Here is a 20,549-nt window from a genome sequence, read left to right on the forward strand (position 1 = left end):
TCTGCTTACAGCCTACAGTTTTAACTACCATGCCCATTCCATTCTACCGTGCCCAGGCCCGGCGGAGCGTGCTGGTGGGCCGTCACGGCCGAAGGGCGGCCCCCGCCGTCCCGTCCCCCGCCGGGCGGCCGAACGAGCAGGTGAGAGCCGCCGACGCGTGGCCGGGTCGGCGGGGGCAGCGCAGGCGAGGGTGACGGCACGTGGCCGCAGAACGGCGGCGCACCGGCCCGCGCGCAGGTGTGTACCAGTGTGTCAACCGACGGCTGGCAGAGACGGGGCCGACGCCGAGCCGACAGGAGCGGAGCGCAGGAGCACAGCGGAGGTGACGGGTCGGGTTGTGGTAGTCAGAGACGGACCCGCGAGTGGTGCAGGGGAGACTGAGGGGTCGGGAGGAGACGCGGGGTAGTCGGACTGAGTGTGACGTGAACGAGATCCCCGGGCCGCCATGGGGGACGAGCGGCACATCCCGTTTCTGGGTTTCGGCGGTGGCGGAGGCGGCGGCACCAACTATGAGCACTCGTTCGAGCTGCGCGCCCAGCAGGTGCCCGTGCAGAGCCGGCACTTTGCGGCGCCGCCCCCACAGCAGGTGAGCCGGCCGCGCACCCGCCAGCGCTCCGTGGCCGACCTGGAGCGCTCGCGGCGCTGGCAGGGCCGCATGGCCCGCGAGCCGAGCCACGCCGAGAGCGACCTGTCGTCGACCCTGAGCAGCACCAGCGGCACCGTCAACTGGAGTCCAACGCCGGGCCGCAGACCGGCCACCGCGGCAGAGGTGGGTCACTGAGGGAGGGCGGGTCGGGGTCGCGGCGGGGAGGGTCAGGCATCGGGTCTACGGCCGACAGAGCCCACACGCAGATCCAAGCGCGGTAATAGACTTAGCACTGACGTGAATCGCTGACCGGGGCTCACCCTTTATTCTCTAAACGCCATAGAGCGTCAACGATCGGCCAGCAAGATCCCATCTTTACGATCCCTCATTTGTTTTATTAAAAAAGTAGCACGTTAATGAGTCGATTTAGTGAATTTTATTGAATTCATAATGATTAATGAATCGAAGCATCAAGTTACTTTCCGGTATCGAGCTCGTGCTAATTAACTGCTCATCGACTGAAAGAGTTAGAGTTATAGTTGTAGGTCCTGCTTATCCCGCCCGACGAGCTGTGTTTTACGTGTGTAGGCAGGATGAAGTCCACTTCCGTCAATTCTTTCCACTTGACACTCATAACGTTTTCAGAGCAGTTAGCAGTACCACTTAACACTTCTTCCTCAGAATTCAAGGCGGTGCCAAAGTGGTGTCTGACGAGTCATTATTCGCGATAAGAGGATTTGCATGCTGTGTCTGGCCCTGATTATGACGGACAGTCCGACCTTGGTACGGACAGACAGTGGCTGACATACGACATCCCGGACTGACGGACTGTCAGATAGTCTCTGACAAATAGTGCCCAACAAAGTCTGATAGGCAGTAACCGTGACCAGGCTAAAAGAAACGGCACGGCGTGAGATGTCGATAACGCTGTACCGAAGTCAGCCAGCGAGAGAGATCTGTACAGGCGGATTCTCGCCAGGCTTCACGCTGGCGTGACTATCAGTGTCATCCGGCGAGAATCCAGACAGAACCGTCACGGAAGCGTCACGAAAATGTCACAGAACCGGCGCAGGGCCGCCGCAGAGCCGTCACGAGCCGGTCTGTCCGAGCTCACTGCCCTGTCGTATGTCTGCCTCGGTCCGTTCCCCGCCTCGTGTTGACCCTCTTCAGCTGGTCACGCGAGTCTCCTCCCCTGCGCACCACCGAGCGCTCCCCTCCATCGATGAAAATCATCGAACAAACGGCTCCCAAATACGACTGCAACGGTCCATAAAGCACACAGGACGTCTGAAGTGAGCACTTAAGGTAGAATTGTGATGCTCTATGACCAGCGTGTCCCGGAAATCATACAAACAAGCTGAATTCGTCTGGTTGACGGCACGAGGGGGCCGCTGCCATGCAGTCCCGCTATCTCCTCGCCCGCATCGTGCCCCGTTCCAGCAGACCACCCGCCGGCCGGCAGCTCCGCAGTGCAGTTCCCACCAGCCTTTCACCGGGTTTTCCGCGACCGCTAGAAAACTGGGCACACGAGTGCGAGCGTTTGACACTGGCGCTGGCCGGAGGCGGTCCCGCTCAGTTTCACTGGGAGTTCGGTGTGAACGCGCTGTAACCAATACACCGAGAGCGACGCCTTTCCCCGGCAGAAAGGCGCTCGATCTGAGCCTGGGGGTGTGGGTACAGAATGTATCCCTTCACATAGTCAGATCCTGTTTGAAGAACCCAGAGACAATGCGTCCTATGAGTGGTTTGATTATTTGCCGTGAAACTGAAAATTGTTGAAGTCCATCTGGGATAAAATAATGTGCATCGTTCCGCTCGTTTTGCCCAGCTACACGTGTGTTCCCTGCGCACCGTGCAGGCGGTGGCTCAGCCCCTCCTGACCTTCCACCACCACGACTCGTGTCCGTGAAACTCGGCGATTACGGTTGTTGTGGTACGCCGTGCCCCCATGTACCCGGGCCCGCGTCATGCATTGCTTATGAAGCGCCGGGTAGTTGCCGTCGCCCCACGCCCAGTTGGTCTCACGCAGACGGTATCGATTTATTGACTGAGTGCGACACTCTCCCCACCGTGGGGGTAGTGGTTAGCGACGATAATGCGACACAAATCGACCCGATCGCCGGCCGCGCGAGCCGGGTGTGCGTGTGTGCGGCTAATGTGCGTGCGTCTCTCGCACTTCGACCGGGCACATCCGATACTGGGAATGTAAAAAGTAAACACTGGGGTGGGTAACAGGACGATCCGAAGAACTGCAGCGATCGGACTGAGACCGGCATCGATCTGTTAAGTTCCACGTAAAGTTCCACGTAATGCCCAAGTCCTCGTGAGGCCGCACGAAGGGTGTTTATTCGCGCCGGGGGCGGCTGTCAACACCATTACACATTGAGTGGGCGTAAACGGGCCGAGTGGGTTGATGTTATGTAACAGTTGCTATTTAGCTATGCTGATCGATAGCGTTTACTCAGTTGGGCTGCTGGAAAATGTGCGTGCAATCGTTCTTTTTTTGTGGGAGCTGTTTTCCCAAGAGCGCAATTGAATGTTCTGCGTCTGATATTATAGTCTTATCGTTCATAATAGCTTTGTTTTTGCAATTCGTTAAAATTCAGCGTTTCAGCAGTTTACTCGTAGAACGATCTCATTCCTGATAAAGCCCTGGATAAAGTCAGCTTATTTGTGCGAAGTCTGAAAGCCGTACATGCATTAGAAGGCCAACCGTCTGGTCACGCGAGCGATAGTTTGCCAAAGTGAGTGAGCAGTTTTGCGAATCACATGAACCATTAAAGGAAGACTGCCACCTTCAAAAAGTTTTCTCAGATCGGCCTATGATTTATTCCCTGGACAAAACAAAATTTTATAATTCACCTGACAAAGTATCATCACGTGAATCGCGAAAAAAATTGTCGATTATCATACAATTATCAATTGGTTAATGTCTAGCGACAATGTTTACACATCACTAGACTTCAAGGTCATAAGATTATTACATTTTATTTGAAAAAGTAAGGTATTTTATGATTTACTAATATATGATTTCATAAGAAATTGGCCATGTTTAATTTATTTTGCATTTAAGTTCGTAAAACATTTAAAAATCATGGCTCATTTGGAATGGGTCTGGCCCATGTTAAACCCCATTTCCCACACTTTTTGGAAAAAATGAACTACTGAATATATAAGTTTAACTTTTATTTTGACACTCCAAAATTCTTCTCTGATCTCGAAACAATCAAAGTTTTGACATATATTTACCAAAAGATAAGAAAATTCATGTTTCAAAGTTATCGATAAACAGTAGAGATGTCGGTTTTCTTGGACTAAAAAAATGGCATCAAACTGAACTTTGGTCTCCGATTTCTCGCAAACGGGTTCGAATTTCGGAAAACCGACTTCAGTCTGGGACATAGGTGGCTCAGCTCTAGTGAAAACCGTTTTGTGGAAAAAAGGTGGCAGTCTACCTTTAAGAGCCTGTAGACAGTTCACAACACCACCTTCCCTTCCAGCTGCCTTCAGCACGGAGAGCGGAAGACTCTTACCTTTCTCTCTGTATGTAAAACGGATTCGGTAGCTAATTTACCGAGCTAAACTGCAATTACCATCATCATCTCCACTGTTTGCCCCGGCCCGGACGGGCTAATTGAGCGGGAATGGAAGGGTTGGGGCGGTCCTCTCCCCTCGGACGTATACGGTGGGGCTCGGGGCCAGGTGTCTCGGTAAAGGGTTCAGGGGCTCAGACCGACAGGGGTGGCCAGAGGCTGGCCACCGGTCACTGCCAGCTGGACAGACAGCTGGCGCCCCAGAAATAGAACACGAAGAGGGGACAGGAGAGCGTGAGTCAGTCCAGAGCGCTCTTGTTTTTGTGCAGCCTTTGGAGGTCTGTTAGAACAACATCCTACGTCCTAAATGCATCACTTTTTGCACAATTTTCTTAATTGTGGCTAGCTAGTGTAAAGTGCGTACCTATTTTGACAGTTGCACACCTTATGTCATCAGTGCCAAGCTGAACAGTGAGCGCGCTGTGGTAAGAGGATCTAAAATGCCCCTAACACATGGTCGAGCTATTCGACTTATGATTGATACGCACCTACCACATCAAGTTTTATTCGCTCTGCGTAACATTTTTAGCATTGGGCATGAATTCCCATTCTTTTATGAATTTGCCATCGGTTTTAAGCGATCTGTTTCGGCTCGCTTGCCTCCCTCAGCCGCTTTACTCGTATGATAGCTACCATGCACTCGGGAACGCTGAATATCGTTGAATTGCTATGAAACCAGAGTTCCGAACCCTTCTGTGCCGTTTCCTTTATGTCTGTTCCTCACCCTTCCACCGTCGGCACCGTCACTGCTGACGGCCTCGGCACGCGACGGCCGCGGCGTCATCAGAGGCAGTGAGCCGAGACCCCTCAGACGCGCCGCGGCCGCCGCCGCTGGCTGCACCTGCGCTCGCCGGAAGCGTGCCCCCTCGGCGGCCGGGCGGCGCCGGATGTGGCCCGCCGCCGCCCGCCGTCACTGGCGGTCGCGTGCCGGGTCGAATCACCTCACATTCATAGCTGCCAGTGCGCAGCTGCAACCAGTCAACGGATTGCGCCGGTTCCGCTCGGCTCCGGCGCCGGGCTCGGTTCAACGTCCGCCGGCCGCAGCGGGCCGCGTCGACCGCGACGGCGACTCACCTGCCGCGCTCAGATTCAAACGACTCGTGCTTGCAGATTGCAGAACGCAGGTGCAGACGGAGTATGTAGTCGAAACTTGCAAGGACCACCATGCACCTTGAATGTCTTCTTCAAGTCAGCGGGGAGTTTAGTCAGTCGCACGATTATAAACAATTACTTTACAAACGGCTGTTGTGATAATCGGACCTTTCGGAGACAGTCGATTGGCCTGTATGGTATAGCAAACGATTGCGATGACCTGTGCAGTGAACTATCTGTTGACTGACAGTCGCGCCACCGTTCCGTGACATTCTGCCATGAATGTTAAACCTCTGAACTGCACGGTAGTTGAAGGCCACTTACATTAATAAGCGTTTGAGGTGGACTGTAATTCACAATGGATGGTGTCAGCAAATATTGGCTTGTGTGAATGTTTCGTCTCTTATCTAATGGCGTTACCTATTAATAAGTATTAAAAAGAGAAGGCGCATTATAAGCTCATCATATAAAAATAACGTTTTTTATCAGGGAGCTACGGGTGCATCAGCTTCGAGATCGTTTACGAAAATAACATTTTAGATGACAACAGATTATTGATGTTTCTTTATCGTATTGGAAGTCTTTTCTGTTGGCCTGATTGTTCTAGTTAATGCATTGGTGGTTTGAAACATATGGTATCGCCATAACGCTTAGAGCCAACTTCTTCGTCACGCTCACTAGGTACCGCAAAAAATGGGAGCGATCTTATCGAAATGATATGAGCTTGCATCGTGCGCCAAGAGACTCGTCTCAGCGTGGTATGTGATGTTTCACCAACGAAAACAAAATCAAATAAAACATTGTAGACAGCCATTGACAACGGTGACCTGCAGCATAAAACATTCAAACAACCCGTTTTGGAAATTAATAGGTACAAAACGTTCATGAAAATAACTAACCCAAGTAAATGATGCATGGGACTTTACGGTAACATAATAAGTTAACGATTCATCTATGATATAAGACGACAGCGATTTTTTCGATCGCACGAAACTCCCCTTCGCTGCGCGTCTAATCGGCCTCGCCGTCTCAGCTGACAAGCACAGCCGGCGACCACACATGGTCGTCCCGGGTCATTAATGAAACAGACGGTAGGCAGGGTCGATCGGTCCGGCATCGATCCCCGATGGGTTTGTGGCCAACTCTGCATTCTGTCGCGGGTGGCTCAATCAACAGCGGAAGGTCACCGACCCGCTATCTAGGGAACGCCCGGCTTAGGATCATGTTCAGGAGCGATGAGGCAGCCTTGCGTGCCGGCTTGGCAGCAACTACATATTGGTGTCGGTAGAACGAACTGTCGTGCCGGTCAGCTGTCCTTTGGAGCGACTCTAACTTTCGTGAGAGTTTTGGCGACTCTTTCTTTCAGGACACTACGGGCTCGATCAGATCAGCCACGAGGTAGATATATATCCTTCCTATGGGTATCGATCTTAGAACGTATCACACGTAGGCACATCTGTACCACAGCTGTCTCAAAATCAATTCTGAGGATCCAGTCTATCGACGTCTGAAAAGCTGGCCACAAAGTTCTTCAATTGAAAACAGGTGGACATCTGCAAATCCTGAGTAAGTCATTCATCCGATGACCGCGGCTGCTTCAGCTGGTTGTCAGCTGGCTGTCGTGTGACGCTGCAGTGTAGTGCCTACAAGTATGACACCATGTCATAAACGACACCGTGACCGACCGTCACAAAAAATCACATCTCCATCACCTCCTAGCCGCAGTCTCGATCCGGGTGGAAGTGCCTGCCGTCTCCGCTGATGCAACAATCCACCTTGGCACAGCACCGCGCGTGCACGGCGCGTGCACGGCTGGGAACGGCGAGGACACGGCGGCTCGTGTCGACGACTCACCCGGACACAGCTGGTTGGCACCTACTAGCGCCGTCTACAGCCGGAGACGGGATGGAGACCGTGGTTACATCAGCAGCTCTGCTGATTGACCGGGGGTTTGATCACGGTGGAGTTGATGAAGGATGGAAGAATGGAAATTGGCTTGTCCTTCGCAGATGGACAAGCCAATTTGATATGAGCAACCAGGAATCAGCAACCATTTGAACCAATCAAACCAACAGCCATTCGATATTGGCTACCATTCACTGCCATCCGGTGACCTTCCAGCGCTCTTCCTCCCCGTCCAGTGATTGTCCGTCACCCGTTTCAATTTTACACCGGTGACCGTCCGATGACCACTCTCCGCCGTCTGGTGACCCTCAAACACCGTTCGTCGACGGTCGTGCTCCCGCCGCTCCCTCCCTCTCGCGCTGACCGCCGCGCCGTCCGCGTGGGTGGTCCATCGGCAGTCAGTCTGACAGATCCGACACCTCTGACGGTCAGTAACGGGCTATGCCGACCAGATCCGGCGGCGCGGCACCGTCCAAATGGCCACCCGACGGCCCGTTTGTCCCGTCCGTTCGGATTAGGGGATGATGTACGCGCCGGTGGGCGCCGGTAAAAGCTGACGGACGGCCCGGTTCGGTGGGAAACACCTGTAGCGGCAGTAAGGTGGGATGGGAAGAGATGGGAAGAGGTAGGATGGGACACAGATGGGAAGTCAGGAGACGGCGCGACTGACGGACGGTCGGTGGGCACATGAAGCACGTATGTAATATGTATGATAAGTGCGAGGTTTGTGGGATGAAAATTGAAGATCACTCAAATAGAAGCCACTTACCGGGTGATTTTTTTTAACTGTTAAAAAGTAAACGTCAATGGTGGTCCCTAAATCGAAAAATCTTGTGCAAAAAGCAATGCACGTGATAGATAAATCTGGGACATTTTGTATGGTATCATGATTTGTCCCTTTTAACCGAAGGCCTCGGCCCCAATTGAGCCTGAAAATGTCCCACCAATCGGGCACGCATGGTCCACCGCCGTTCAGTAACGAACGACACAAAACGATGATTTTGAAGCATTGAGGCAGTTCGAAGCATACGATCAGCAAGGAGATACCTCAGAAAGACGTTAAATAATGCACGAACGAGCTTGTATTAATAAATAACCTTCAAACGGTCCATCTGGCGTATGTGCAGCCTCTGAAGAATCAGTCTTCAGGGAGAAACAAAAACAGCGAATCAGACACCACCAGGGCCGCCAGTAGCAAAATCCTCGACCTGCCCTTTCTAGACTTCTAGTTTTTGGACCCAGGTATGGCAGATATAACAAGAAAACGTTGGAAATATCTGGCAGAGCTGAAAATGGGTGATAGGAGCCTTTTCAGTCTGCCTAATGAGTATGGGAGTCCATGGTGCTGTTTAACACGTGCTCAGGCGGGCTGATTCGTGTCGGTGAGAGAGGGGGCAACTTCAAGCACAAGTAAAATACACGATGGACGTTCCTTCACATCGTGTCTGCATGAAATCAAAATGTCCCAGAATGCTCGTCATGCTGGTATATAATTTTACAATATATATTTGCATTTTAATGCCACCAAACCTCATTACTTTTTAACAAGTAAAAAAATCACCCTGTAGATGGCTGCAAGAGGCGCCTGCACATGCCAAGAAGAGAAAGAGCTCGATAATTCAGATCATGTTGCATGACTGGACACAGTGATGCCAACTTATGCCTTGACAGATTCCTCATGACCATATCCCAGCCAGCAATTTTGCTCCGGGCCCAAGCAGGCTCAAGTGCGGATTGCCCGAGATTTTTAGTCGGGCTAAAGTCGGCTAGGGCTTGGGCTAAAGTCGGCGTATGACACAAATACGCCGACTAAAGCCCATGCTCTGCCGGAGGTATGCCCGCTCTGCGAGCTCCGGACAGCCGTAGTTTAGCCCTAGTTGAGCGACGATTGGCGTTAGCCCGATTTAAGCCCGAGCAGTGAATCCATTTTTTTTCTTTTTTTTTCCATACATTTTATTAACACAATTCACATAAAACACAAACAAAAATAAGCATAAACCATTTTTGTGCTCCCATCGGCGACCCGCCTGGCCAGGCCGGGACGGTGTCAATCCGTGACATATGCCGTCCCGGCCCCGGGGAGAGCTGTGGGATACCTCCCCAGCCGGGGAGATCTGATGGCTACCTCCCCGGCGCTCCAGGCGGGCCGCCAGCCCCCGCCCGCACCGCCCGGCAAGCAGCCCCGGGCGGTGCCCCCTAACCACCGACCGGGCGAGCGAAGCGTCGACCCGTCTAGGTCGGCGCTCCGCACGCCCGGCCGGCCGACCGGCCCCTCACAGGAGGGGCCAGTCCCGGGTTGGCCCGGATGGGTCATGGGGGCGGGGGCTTGTAGCGCGCACATCGTTTTCCACTAACACTTTATATAACAAACACCATATGCATACATACAAAGGACAGTCATTTTAACATTGTGTATCATCGACACCTGACATTTGCCCCTTCCCCCCTTCCCATCGTAGAAAAAAAAAACTGTACACATCATGTTGCACTACGCAAACATCGTGACACACAACAATAATTAGTCACAAAGTGCTTGTTTCATATTCTAAGGCGGTTGCCTTTCTACACGCTCCGCTAAAGCGCAAAACAACGAGCCCCAGGTATCGTTGAATTTCGTTTCTCGATCATTTATTTTATAAGCATACCTTTCTACTTTAAGATAGTTATACAGGTAAGTGACGAATGTGGGCTCAGATAAGTGACTATTGCATTCCCTCTTATACCATATAAACTGTTTTCCCAATGAAAGAATAGTATTGATGCGCTTGCAGACCGCGGAATCGTTGTGCTCAAAACCGGTGACTACGACTTTGTATGTAATATTGCGCCCGTTAAATAACTCACCAATACTGCTCCAAAAAGCCCTTACTCGGTGGCAATGCCAGAATAAATGTCCAATTGTTTCCACCTGGTGACAGTACGTACATCGATCCGTATCTTTGATGTTACAAGTAAAAAGAAGTTTGTTTGTTGGTAAAATTCTTTTTATGCATCTGTAATTCAACCATTTTAGATTAACATCTTCAACAGCGTAATGCAATCGTGCGTAAATAGCAGGCCAATTCAGCCGCCTTCCACCTTCAAGCTCTGCTTCCCACTTTGTGTGCGATTTTTCACCCCGAGTAGTATCTAATACTTGTTCTAAAAACTTGCAGTATGCCCATCTTGCTGGTTTAGATGAATTTTGCAACTGTTCTATAGATGTTGCATTGACACTTCTCTGAAGGTTTCGTATTTTATTGCTCCAAGCGGTTGGCACTGCATTTTTTATTGCCGCTGAAACCATTGGGTGCACACCAAATTTTTGTGAAATTTCATTGACTGTCATTAATTCTTTCTTTCGTAAGTTACATATATCTGCTAGTCTAATAATACCTTTTTCTATTAGATGTTTCCTGTTGATATTGGCATTGCTTTCTATGTTCAAATCTTTGTTCGCCCATAATATGCTATTTTGCAATTGATCTGTGGCACTAAGATTAGCTCCGTTAATGTTATTCCATGCAATGCACGTTTCCTCCCAAAAAGTATTCTTTACCGTGTTTTTTATGTACTTTGCATTTGTATTGCAGTGAAACAGCGTTATGTCGTCATTTAGAAAAAGCATTGGGGTCACCAGGCCCTTCCACTTAGCATCGTGGCTTTTATCTAGGAGTCTTTTTATCCAGGTAACCTTTAAACTCTGTGCCTGAAGTGCTAAGTCTGGCACCTTTAGGCCGCCACCTTTATATTTACTTTTTAATGTCATACGTTTGACTTTATCTTTCTTTCCGCCCCATATGAATTTGAACATGAGCTTTTCTACTTCTTTTATAAATGGTTTTGGAGGAGCTGGAAGCACTGTCATAACATACACCAGCTGAGATATCAATTCGGTTTTCAAAAGGTGAACGCGCCCGTATGGAGTAAGACCGCGACCTATCCATGGCGCTAGTTTATCCTTCATTATGACAAATTTCTCATTATAATTTATTTCTGAAATGTTAATATTCGGGTTGTTAGATACCTTCACGCCCAATACATTAATGGGTGTCGTTGGCCACTGGATATTAAATTGCGTGCAAATCGGCTTTCTTAAATGCCCGTTCCTACCCAACCATAGAGCTTGTGACTTATGCCGGTTCAATTTCAGCCCAGATGCTGTTTCGAAGTCCTCAAAGGTATCCATACATTTATTTAGAGATAGCTCAGATCCATCCATGATAATCGTTAAGTCGTCAGCGTAGCTAGATACTTTAACATTTGCTCCGTTAATTGTCAGTCCTTTAATTGCATTTTCTTTACGAATTCTCTCTAGAAGTGGTTCAAAGCATATGATAAATAAGAGACAACTCAAAGGGCATCCCTGTCTAAGGCCTCGCTCAATTTTATACGGGCTTGACAATTTACCGTTTATTTGCACATTTGCCTGACATGATGTATCCTGCCCACCATTGTAAATAATATCAATCCATCTACAAAAGTCTCTTCCAAACCCAAATCGTTTCAATGTCTTTTTCATGTAAGACCAATCAACGCTATCGTAAGCCTTTTCTTGGTCACATGCTAGTAGGATTGCAGGAATATTTTTGTTTTTACATGCCTGCATGACGTCAAGTATTAATCGAATGTTTTCACCTATGTATCTCCCTTTCAGGAATCCAGTCTGATCTACATTTATTATGTTCGGTGCAGCATTCGCTAGTCTTGTGGCTAGCAACTTTGTTATGATTTTGTAAAATGTATTCAGGAGACTAATAGGCCTTAAGTTTTCGATTCTTCTTGGATCTTTGTTCTTTTTGGGTATCAAAACTGTGACACTCTTCTTAAGATTTGACGGCATTACTCCGGAACTAAAAATTTCTTTACATGTAGCGAATACTAATGTTTTCAGCTCTGACCAAAATACTTTGTAAAATTCTCCAGTGTATCCTGATGGCCCAGGAGAGGTATTAATCCATTTATATAATGGAGATTACTCTGGGCCCGAGCGGGCTGAACTCCGGCAAGCCCACTCTGTGTGCCCTGTCTATCCCGACTTAAGCCATAGAAGTGAATGGGGTTTATACATTGCAAACTGCTGTGGCTTTGCTCGGGTTCGGCTCGAGTGATGGCTCCTGTTTTCTCAAGTCTCGACTTGACTTCATCTTGCTTTTGCTTCACACTGGATCAAGTAGCAAGGAGCAGCCAATGCACTTTCAGCAGGTTGTGCGGTTTCAATGCATATTTAAAATTGTTACGGTCACTCATATGCTCTGTTAACCGGTCATCGAGGCTTGAGCATTGCAAAAGGAAAGTAGTGGTTGACTTTGATTGAATGTATATTTCAAACGACTACAGGCACGTCAAATGAAACACAAATACATGAAACAGTGGACTGCAAACTGCAGCAGTAATATGGCATGAGTCATGAAAAACGCCATCAAAACTATAAAACAATCACAAGGCCCGCTAGCCTCCCTCCCCGTTCATAACCCGCGCCCCGTTGGGCTCTGCCGAGCAACGCGCCCCGTTGGGGGGGGGGGGGCATTTTGCCCCCCCCCCCTAAGATCTCGAGAACCACGCAACGTAGCGACAAGCGGCAAACGGTGTTGGATAGCCCTATCAGGGAACTACCTTGTGACCCAATTTTATTGACCTAGGTCAAACCGATGACGTCACAGGTCAGGTCAAAGGTCCAATTTTCACCGTTTACAGGCATTTCAAGAAATCCGTTGTAAAATCGAGTAAAATGCATTTCATTGAAAATCATCGATGGGGAAATGTTCTTCAAACACATATTTTGCTAGTTGAGGTCACTGATACCAGGTCAGGTCACTGAGGTCAGGTCACTGGGGGGTCACAATATGAAAGTGTCGTGTGATACATGTTTTATGGTCAATTTTACATGACAAATGCGATTATGTGGGTCAGGCAGCCTTTGGGGCCAGCTTAGGTCACGTTTTGGTCAAGGTCAGGTCAAGGTCAGGTCAAGGTCAGGTCAAATAAGGTCAAATTTCAAAGTTGATATTTTTGCATAAAATGGGTATCGAATCGATGCAGCTCGTCACGGGGAGTTCAATGGTGGTCTTTGTTTTGCCGTACGAGGTCTAGAATCGCTAAAAATTGAGTTCAAAAATTTGACGTAATCATTTTTGAACAGTTTTTTCGCTATAACTTGGCCAAAAAACGAGATATCGATCTGAAATTTGGTATGTATATAGAAGAGCGCAGGGACTATCACATATATTCCGGTTTTTTCGAAATTCGGAAAAGTTTTGGATTTTGTTTTAGTTTTTCTAAAAAAATCAATTTTTTGATTTCTTTTTGGTCAAAAACCCAAAATTTTGAAAATCCGAGATAGCAGTTTTGTAGCGCCGCTTTTTGTCTACTAGACCATATAAAGAACTTTGAAATTGCTTGATAACTGTAGATTTGGTGAGCGTTTCAAGATTGCATATTTTTTGCTCATTTTTGCTCGAACATGACCTCAGTTTGACCTCAATAACTCCTGACCTAAGGTGACCTAAGACTTGAAATTTGGTGTGAAGATGTCAAATTGATGCCCGGAAAGGTACTGAAAATTTGGCGGCGCTGCGCACCGCCGTTTTCTTGCTATTCAGGAAAAACCACAGGGGGGGCCAAAATGGCCCCCCCAACGGGGCGAGGGATAATACTTGGTTAAACACTCAACTGAAAGCATAAAGTAAGGACAGCAAGTAATCGCTCATAAGACATAAAGCAATAAGCAAACAATCGTTTATAAGGAACTTCACTCTGGTGAATGGGAGCTTTGGAGGCGTCTGGCTCCTCCACACACACACACATCTGCAGTAGGTGGTCGGCCAGCTTTCGGCGCAGTTTCCGTATATGTAGGTATACCTACTTAATTATAAGCAGGCAGTTTCCGCTAAACCACTTGGCGTGGGCGACTGCGGCGTCCACCCGGTCCTGGTTTGTATAACTATTCCATTTTTTGGAACCATTTGCTCTAATGGTACGTACCTGAAAAAGAAATTAATTGGTTTAATTTACATTGCATGTTTGCTTGAAAAATAACTTATTGATGCATTAATACTGTAAAAACACTTCTCATTGATCCGTATAGAATGTTCATTTTATTTTAAATGCGGACAGAGAATGAGCGTGCTCGGTGATAAGTAGATATATATTTGTGTTTTGTATTTCATTTTCCTGGGTCAGAAGTACTGGTATTTGACAGTGGCGGCGGAATAGGGGTGCAGGGGGTGCAGCTGCACCCCCATCGAAAAACATGGGGGTGCAAACATATCTTTTTGCACCCCCAAAATCCGTACAAGGGGCCCGTCGCACCATCCAATACATTTCTCCTGAAAACCAGTGATCGGGAAACGAACACTGATGTGGAATCATCCGGGATGTCCAATTATGGTCAGGAACGCCCCATGCTAGTCTTTGGGGCCCCATACCGGCTAGAAGTGTCCCGAGCCGCGTTTGGTGCTCCACGCGGCATCTGAGGGCCCCACGATGGCCTCAGAGGGCCCTTTTATGACGATCTCTGAGGGCTCCCACTTGAGGGCTTTGTCCCCTGGGGCCCTATAACGGTCACTAAGGGCCCTCATGACGACCGCTGAGGGTCCCACAGAGACTCCAGGGCCCCAAGGAGACTCCAGGGGCCACGCTGGCCTCTGAGGGCCCCTATGACGGTCTCTGAGGGCCCTTACGATGATCTCTGAGGGCTCTCACGACGAACTCTGTTCCCTGGGGCCCTATAACGACCACTAAGGGCCCTCAGGACGACCGCTGAGGGTCCCACAGGACTCCAGGGGCCCCACTGGCCTCTGAGGGCCTCTACGACGGTCTTTGAGGGCCCTTGTGACGGCCCTAGACCCAAATCAAGTCTGAGGGCCCATTTGGCTTCAGACGGCCCATAAAGACCCTCAATATGGCCAAGGACCCTCATGACGACCTCTGATGATCCTCTCGAAGGCATCTAAAGGCCCTCACAACAACTTCTGAGGACCCCACGACGGTCCCTGAGGGACTGAGGGCCCTGACGACGACCTCTCTGGGCCCTCACGATGGTCTCTAAGACCCAACGCATGCTCCAAAGGCCCACACTGCCTGGCGTCTGAGGGCCCCACGACGGCCTCTGAGGGCCTCGACGCAGGCAGGCTCCAGGGGCCATGCTGACCTCTGAGGGCCCTCTTGACGGCTTCTAGGGCCTAACGAAGGTTTCAAGGGCCAACGCTGGCCTCTGAAGAACCCTACGACGGCCTCGGAGGGCCTCAACTCAACGCAGGCAGGTGCCAGGAGACATGCTGGCCTCTGAGGGCCCCGCAGAGTTCAGATTCAGAGGATCCAACGACCTTTGTGGACCTTACGAAACACGAAGGTCTCCGAGAGCTCACGCAGGCTCCTAGAATTCCACACTGATTCTCAGGCCCCATGTCGGCTTGTTAAGGCACTTTATCTGCTCTTGGTGCCCCGTCGCCGACCTCTGAGAGTCTCAATGTCGGAACTTATGGGGCCATGGGCCCTACACCGGCTTTTATGGCCCCTACATCGACTCTTGGGACTCATGACCCATGAAATGTGGGTCTAAGCGGCTTCTAAGAATCCCCATGCTGGTTCTAGTAGCCGCCAGCCGAATATTAGGGCTCACACGCGAGCTCATGGGACCTCGTGCATACCCCAGGGGTCTACCTGCCTCTAAGACCCCACACATACTTTTGGGGCTCAAACGCTTGCCCCTGAAGGCCCCACTGAGACCCCTTTCCTCTATTCAGTCCTCCATACCAGCTCTTTAGGCTAAACATCGGCTCCTGGTGGCCTCCATTCCGGCTTTGGAGGGCCTCCATATACAGGCTTTTTTGGGGTCCGATGCCGGTTTCTGAGAGCCCTCAAAAGACTTTCGAGCCTATACTGCCTTCTGAAACCTTTCAGCAACTTTCAAGGGACCGACCCTGATCGGAGGGCTCATTCAGTCTGGGGAGTCATGTAGGTCTCTGGAGGAGTCTCTATGTGGTCGGTTTCCACGGGGCTTCTAAACACGGTCTTCTTGGAACGATCTCGTAGGGCCCTCAATGGTCCACTGCGGATCCAGAAAAAGTGGTTTGAGACGCTGCGGGTGGTGGCTAGACTAAAAGATTAGCCGATAAAAACTAGCTGCATTTGCTTCTTTATGCTTTCATTATTTGAGACAGGTAGGTAGGGGAGAGCGGGGAGAGTTGTATCATGTCTAAGTTGTATCAGGGCGAATTGTGCCAAACTTATCCGATGGATGGCGCTCGCGACACGACCAGCCGACGAGGTTTTCTGGGCGCCATCTTTCCCTGTTCTGTCTTGTGGCTGAGTGGACGCGTCTCGAGGTGAGAGCCGATTTTATGTTTTTTTAATGTCATTCTAAAAAAATAAGTTGCAAGAAAATGTGTGTTCTGGGCATTTAGATGTGCACGAATTTGAAAGATCTCCGTGGCGGTGGTGAGGGTAGGTTCTAAGGCTGCGTGAGTGAAAACGGATTTCTCCAGCTGTCCGCTGTTTTTTTAGCACGAGGATGTTTTTTCCAAGATGGCGGCTAGGTACATGTTGTATCAGAGCCGGGTGGGGTATGTTGTAACATGTATGTATGTATGTATGTATGGGTATGTTGCTTTTGTTCGCGAAAGCTAAGCCCTGGCTCGCGTTTGTAGGTAGCAAGTCAATGCTCGTTCCATTTCGGCACAATGTGTTGACTTCTTTGCTCTTAACGGGCCACTTTTGCGTCTAGTCTGTTGATGTTTCGTTCGGATTGCATTGACCTAAGTTTGGTCTAATAAAGTGAAGCCTTTGAGCATACCTATACATTGTATTAACCCCATTTAATGTTGTTGTTATGTTCAAAACCAGTAGCAAGCACTCTCCCTGAAACGTGAAATAGTGATACAAATTACCCCACCATGTGATACAACTCACCCAAGCCATGGGGCAAGTTGTATCAAAAACATTGTTCTATTCGGGAGACCGTAGAAGAAAAACTGGTAGAGGTAGCGGAAAAGTTACTTTGCACAAAAAAACAGAAGAATCAAAGAAGGGGATAGTATGGAAATAATGAGTTTATCACGGATAGTTACGAGGTTATGGGTCTCGGAGTAAAAACTGATACAACCCACCCCACTCTCCCCTACACTGCAATTTCAAACCTTTTACAGAACTTGTGTGTATGGGGAGAGTTTTCCAAACTCTTCGTTTTTCATAAATCAATAAAAATCACTAAAAAAACTGAAGGGGGCCCAAAACTTCCAGAGGGGCCCCTTGAGAAAACTTTGCAACCCCATCCAAAATTACCTTCCGCCGCCACTGGGTATTTCATAAAGATATAAAGGCACGGAATGCAGCTTTTCTGAGCGAGGGTATAAGTCGCCAGGCTGAACAGATATTCAGCTTCATGTTTGATGGCGTCAAACTCAGTCAAAATCATGACGTTTACATACGATCAAGCGCACCATTCAATACACTTACCTACCGTAAAACTCCATGCCAGTCCACTTGATAAGAGCAGTGAGCACTATCCCTTCTTCGCGCTGTCACACGCGCCCAAACATCAACCACCAAATGCCCCAACACCGGTGTGTCGTTTCGTCGCACAGCGCACAGACTGTCACAAACGCTGCACATGATTGGCGCAGAACTGCGCATGCGCGAACAGCCGAACAAGTATGGCTAAGCTCCGGCTTTACTCCAGTAAGCCGAAGGACACAGCCAGCTTGATCAGCCCGCGCTCCGCCCAAGTTAAGCCTGTTTTGGATGCGCGGGCAGATGTCGGGCTGAGCTACTGCTATCCGCACGTGGGCATAGCTGAGGCATGCCCCAGCTCAGCCCTAGTAAAAAATGCATTGGTTTTGATCAAAGTGGGCAAACCCAAGCTAAGCCCAAGCTGCCCGACGCTTGCCACAGGTCAGCCCAAGCGAATTGCTGGCTGGGATTTAATTACACTTCAACTTGACCTTTTGATCAGCTCTCTCAAAACAGGCTTAGATAAAACACGACTCGGAATCTCGATTCCTAAGGAACGATCCTAAACATGGAATCGACTGATATACGAGCAGGAGACGCTACAATGGAATAAGAAATGTAATATTCAGGCCATATAAATCACAGAATATCATGAAAAATGCTAAAAACAAGTTTACGACGGATTTTTATAGTTGATGCCGTGGGGGTTCAAATCGTATTGCAAAATTGTATTAACATCCGTCCCACCCCTCGAATATTAGGCATATCAAAAGCAAGTTCGGTGCTAAGACTTAGCAAGTAGGTATCAAACATCTCCTACATCTTTTTTTGCTGAACAGAAAAATCAAACATCTTTCTGCTTGCGTTACCCTAAAAAAGAATTGAGGTCAAAATATCTTTATCCGCCCAGGTCATGTGAACAGATAATTTATTAATCGTCATAGGATATGCAATATGCATCGATGGGCTGGTAGCGTCCGCCCGGTTTGGCCCAAGCAGCTCAGAATTGCGTCAGATTGCCGGGTGACGCGACGTTGCATCAGCGAGCGGGTGTCATACAGCGCCGTGCCCCGTCCATCGTCTCCAACAGTCCTCCGTGGGTCACCACCTGCGGCCGATCACGCCGGCAGGTGCAGCGTGAAGACTCACTTCTTCTCACATCCTGTTGTGCCGTTCGCCCATTCCATACCTACCGACACCATTTGCACTCGGCGTGTCGGGTCTACCGGTCGGTTTGTCAGTGTGAGACATCGTCGGCTCCGTCGGGGAGCTCTCACCAGCGCCGCCGCCTCCGTCGGTCGCGGCTCACCACGCCTGATAGGTCACCCGGGACGGCCGCTCGACCAATGAGCGGCCGGCGCGGGCGGCCAGGTGCGCCTCCGCGCGCGCTCCCGGCGCTGCGCAGCCCGGCGGCCCCGGCGCGACCGCCCCACCTGCCCGGCGAAGGACGAGTTAAATGGCCCGGCCGGCCGCCGGAAGGAAGCGGCTGGTGATTAGCCAGTGTGGTGATTGGTGGCGGTGCACCTTCACTGCTTCTTGGCGACAAATCACAGCCGGGAGCCGGAGGAGAATCATAGCCGGCAGTGGCTGGAACGGAACATACAGATGCTCCTTCCGGGGAGTCTATTTATCTGTGTGTGCTTTCGTAATTACGGGCAGACAGGCAAATTCATGACATGAAATGATGATTAGCTCTTATTACCATTATATTTAATAAGAAAAAAGTCACAAACATTGCACGCTTAAAAGTAGGTACCTAATTGATAATTTTAAAGTTTTTTTTAAGAACGATGACCTCTTAGCGGTCGAAAACATTAAGTGTTGACGAAATAAAGGCTATTTTTTCCATTTACGCTTTATCAATTGAATTGTAACGCTTATTTAGTTCGAATGAACTCATTAACTATATCAAAAAATGTTTCAACTCTTTTACCTACTGGTAGAGGAAGGCGTAGGTAAGGGCCGATTCGCTTCCCTCCCCCCCCCCGCCTGCCAGCTTATTAGCTCTGCAGAGCTAATAAGCACATGTGCTTTAACCCTCGCATGTGTGCGGCGTTTGCCAGCTTCTAATGTGTAGGGGGGGGGGGGGGGGGGTCGGTTGGACCCCCCCTTGCCGTTTGGCCCCTGATCGAGCTAGAGCTTCGCGGAAAAAACGAGCGTGTTGCCCGTGACGAGAGGAAGCCGATGATACCCAATTTTAAGGTCCTAGATCATTGGTTGACCTTCCAGGTCAGGTCAATGACCCAAAGTCGGGAAAATCGGGACCTGTTAGAAAGTCGTAAAGTGTGGCTGCTAAGGGTTTTTTTCGGGGTGCTGATCACGAATATCGTGTTAGTTTTGATCACAGATGATGTCTTTAAGCATTTAGACCAGGTCGGGTCAGGTCAGGTCAGGTCAACCAGTAGGCGTCGTGACGGGTATTCGTAGTACGTGTCAACCGCCTCTGACAGCTTCGTAACATGTTACGAAGGCACCAAAACTACTTCGGAAATGTTCAAATGGTTGCTAAATTCGAATTCAGCTCCAAAAACTAGCCTAGAAACATGTATAGCTCGAAAAAGTGAACCGAGGTCACCGGAGGTCACCAAAGGTCAATGACCTGACCTGACCTTCAGGTGACCTTGACACCCACCCTTATGCATGGAAGCAGCATCAAATCACATGTTTGAACGTTTGAAACCACGAAAAGCTTGCAAACGCGCGGCTAATGCGAGCCGACATACGCAGAATCGCGATTCCGGCCAAACATGGTCTCGGAAAAGAGGTCACAGGTCAAAGGTCATTTGGGTCAGGGTCATGAAATTTTCAGGGTAGGTGTAAAATTGATCAATGTGAGGGTACTGAAAGTTTCGTCGCGATCGGCCGCTTTTTACGCGAGTTATTTGCGAAAAACCATGGGGGGGGGGTCCATCCGACCCCCCTACACATGCGAGGGTTAACAG

General features: G+C 49.5%; 1 protein-coding gene across 3 annotated transcripts in view; it reads left to right on the forward strand.

Annotated features, from left to right (window-relative positions):
* The first annotated feature begins 211 nt into the window (after positions 1-211).
* The window catches only part of LOC122383418, a 49,457-nt gene continuing 29,119 nt past the window's right edge, over positions 212-20,549 (forward strand). Inside the window, exon 1 of one of the 3 annotated variants that reach the window (XM_043369788.1) lies at positions 212-769. In XM_043369788.1, coding sequence (XP_043225723.1) covers positions 446-769 — 324 coding nt within the window. In that variant the 5' untranslated portion in view covers positions 212-445. The remainder of the gene's footprint in view (positions 770-20,549) is intronic. The other 2 variants (XM_043369786.1, XM_043369785.1) reach the window with 2 other exon arrangements.

The sequence above is a fragment of the Amphibalanus amphitrite genome, unplaced genomic scaffold, assembly GCF_019059575.1.
Source record: "Amphibalanus amphitrite isolate SeventyFive unplaced genomic scaffold, NRLGWU_Aamphi_draft 000163F_arrow, whole genome shotgun sequence".
Taxonomy (NCBI): domain Eukaryota; kingdom Metazoa; phylum Arthropoda; class Thecostraca; order Balanomorpha; family Balanidae; genus Amphibalanus; species Amphibalanus amphitrite.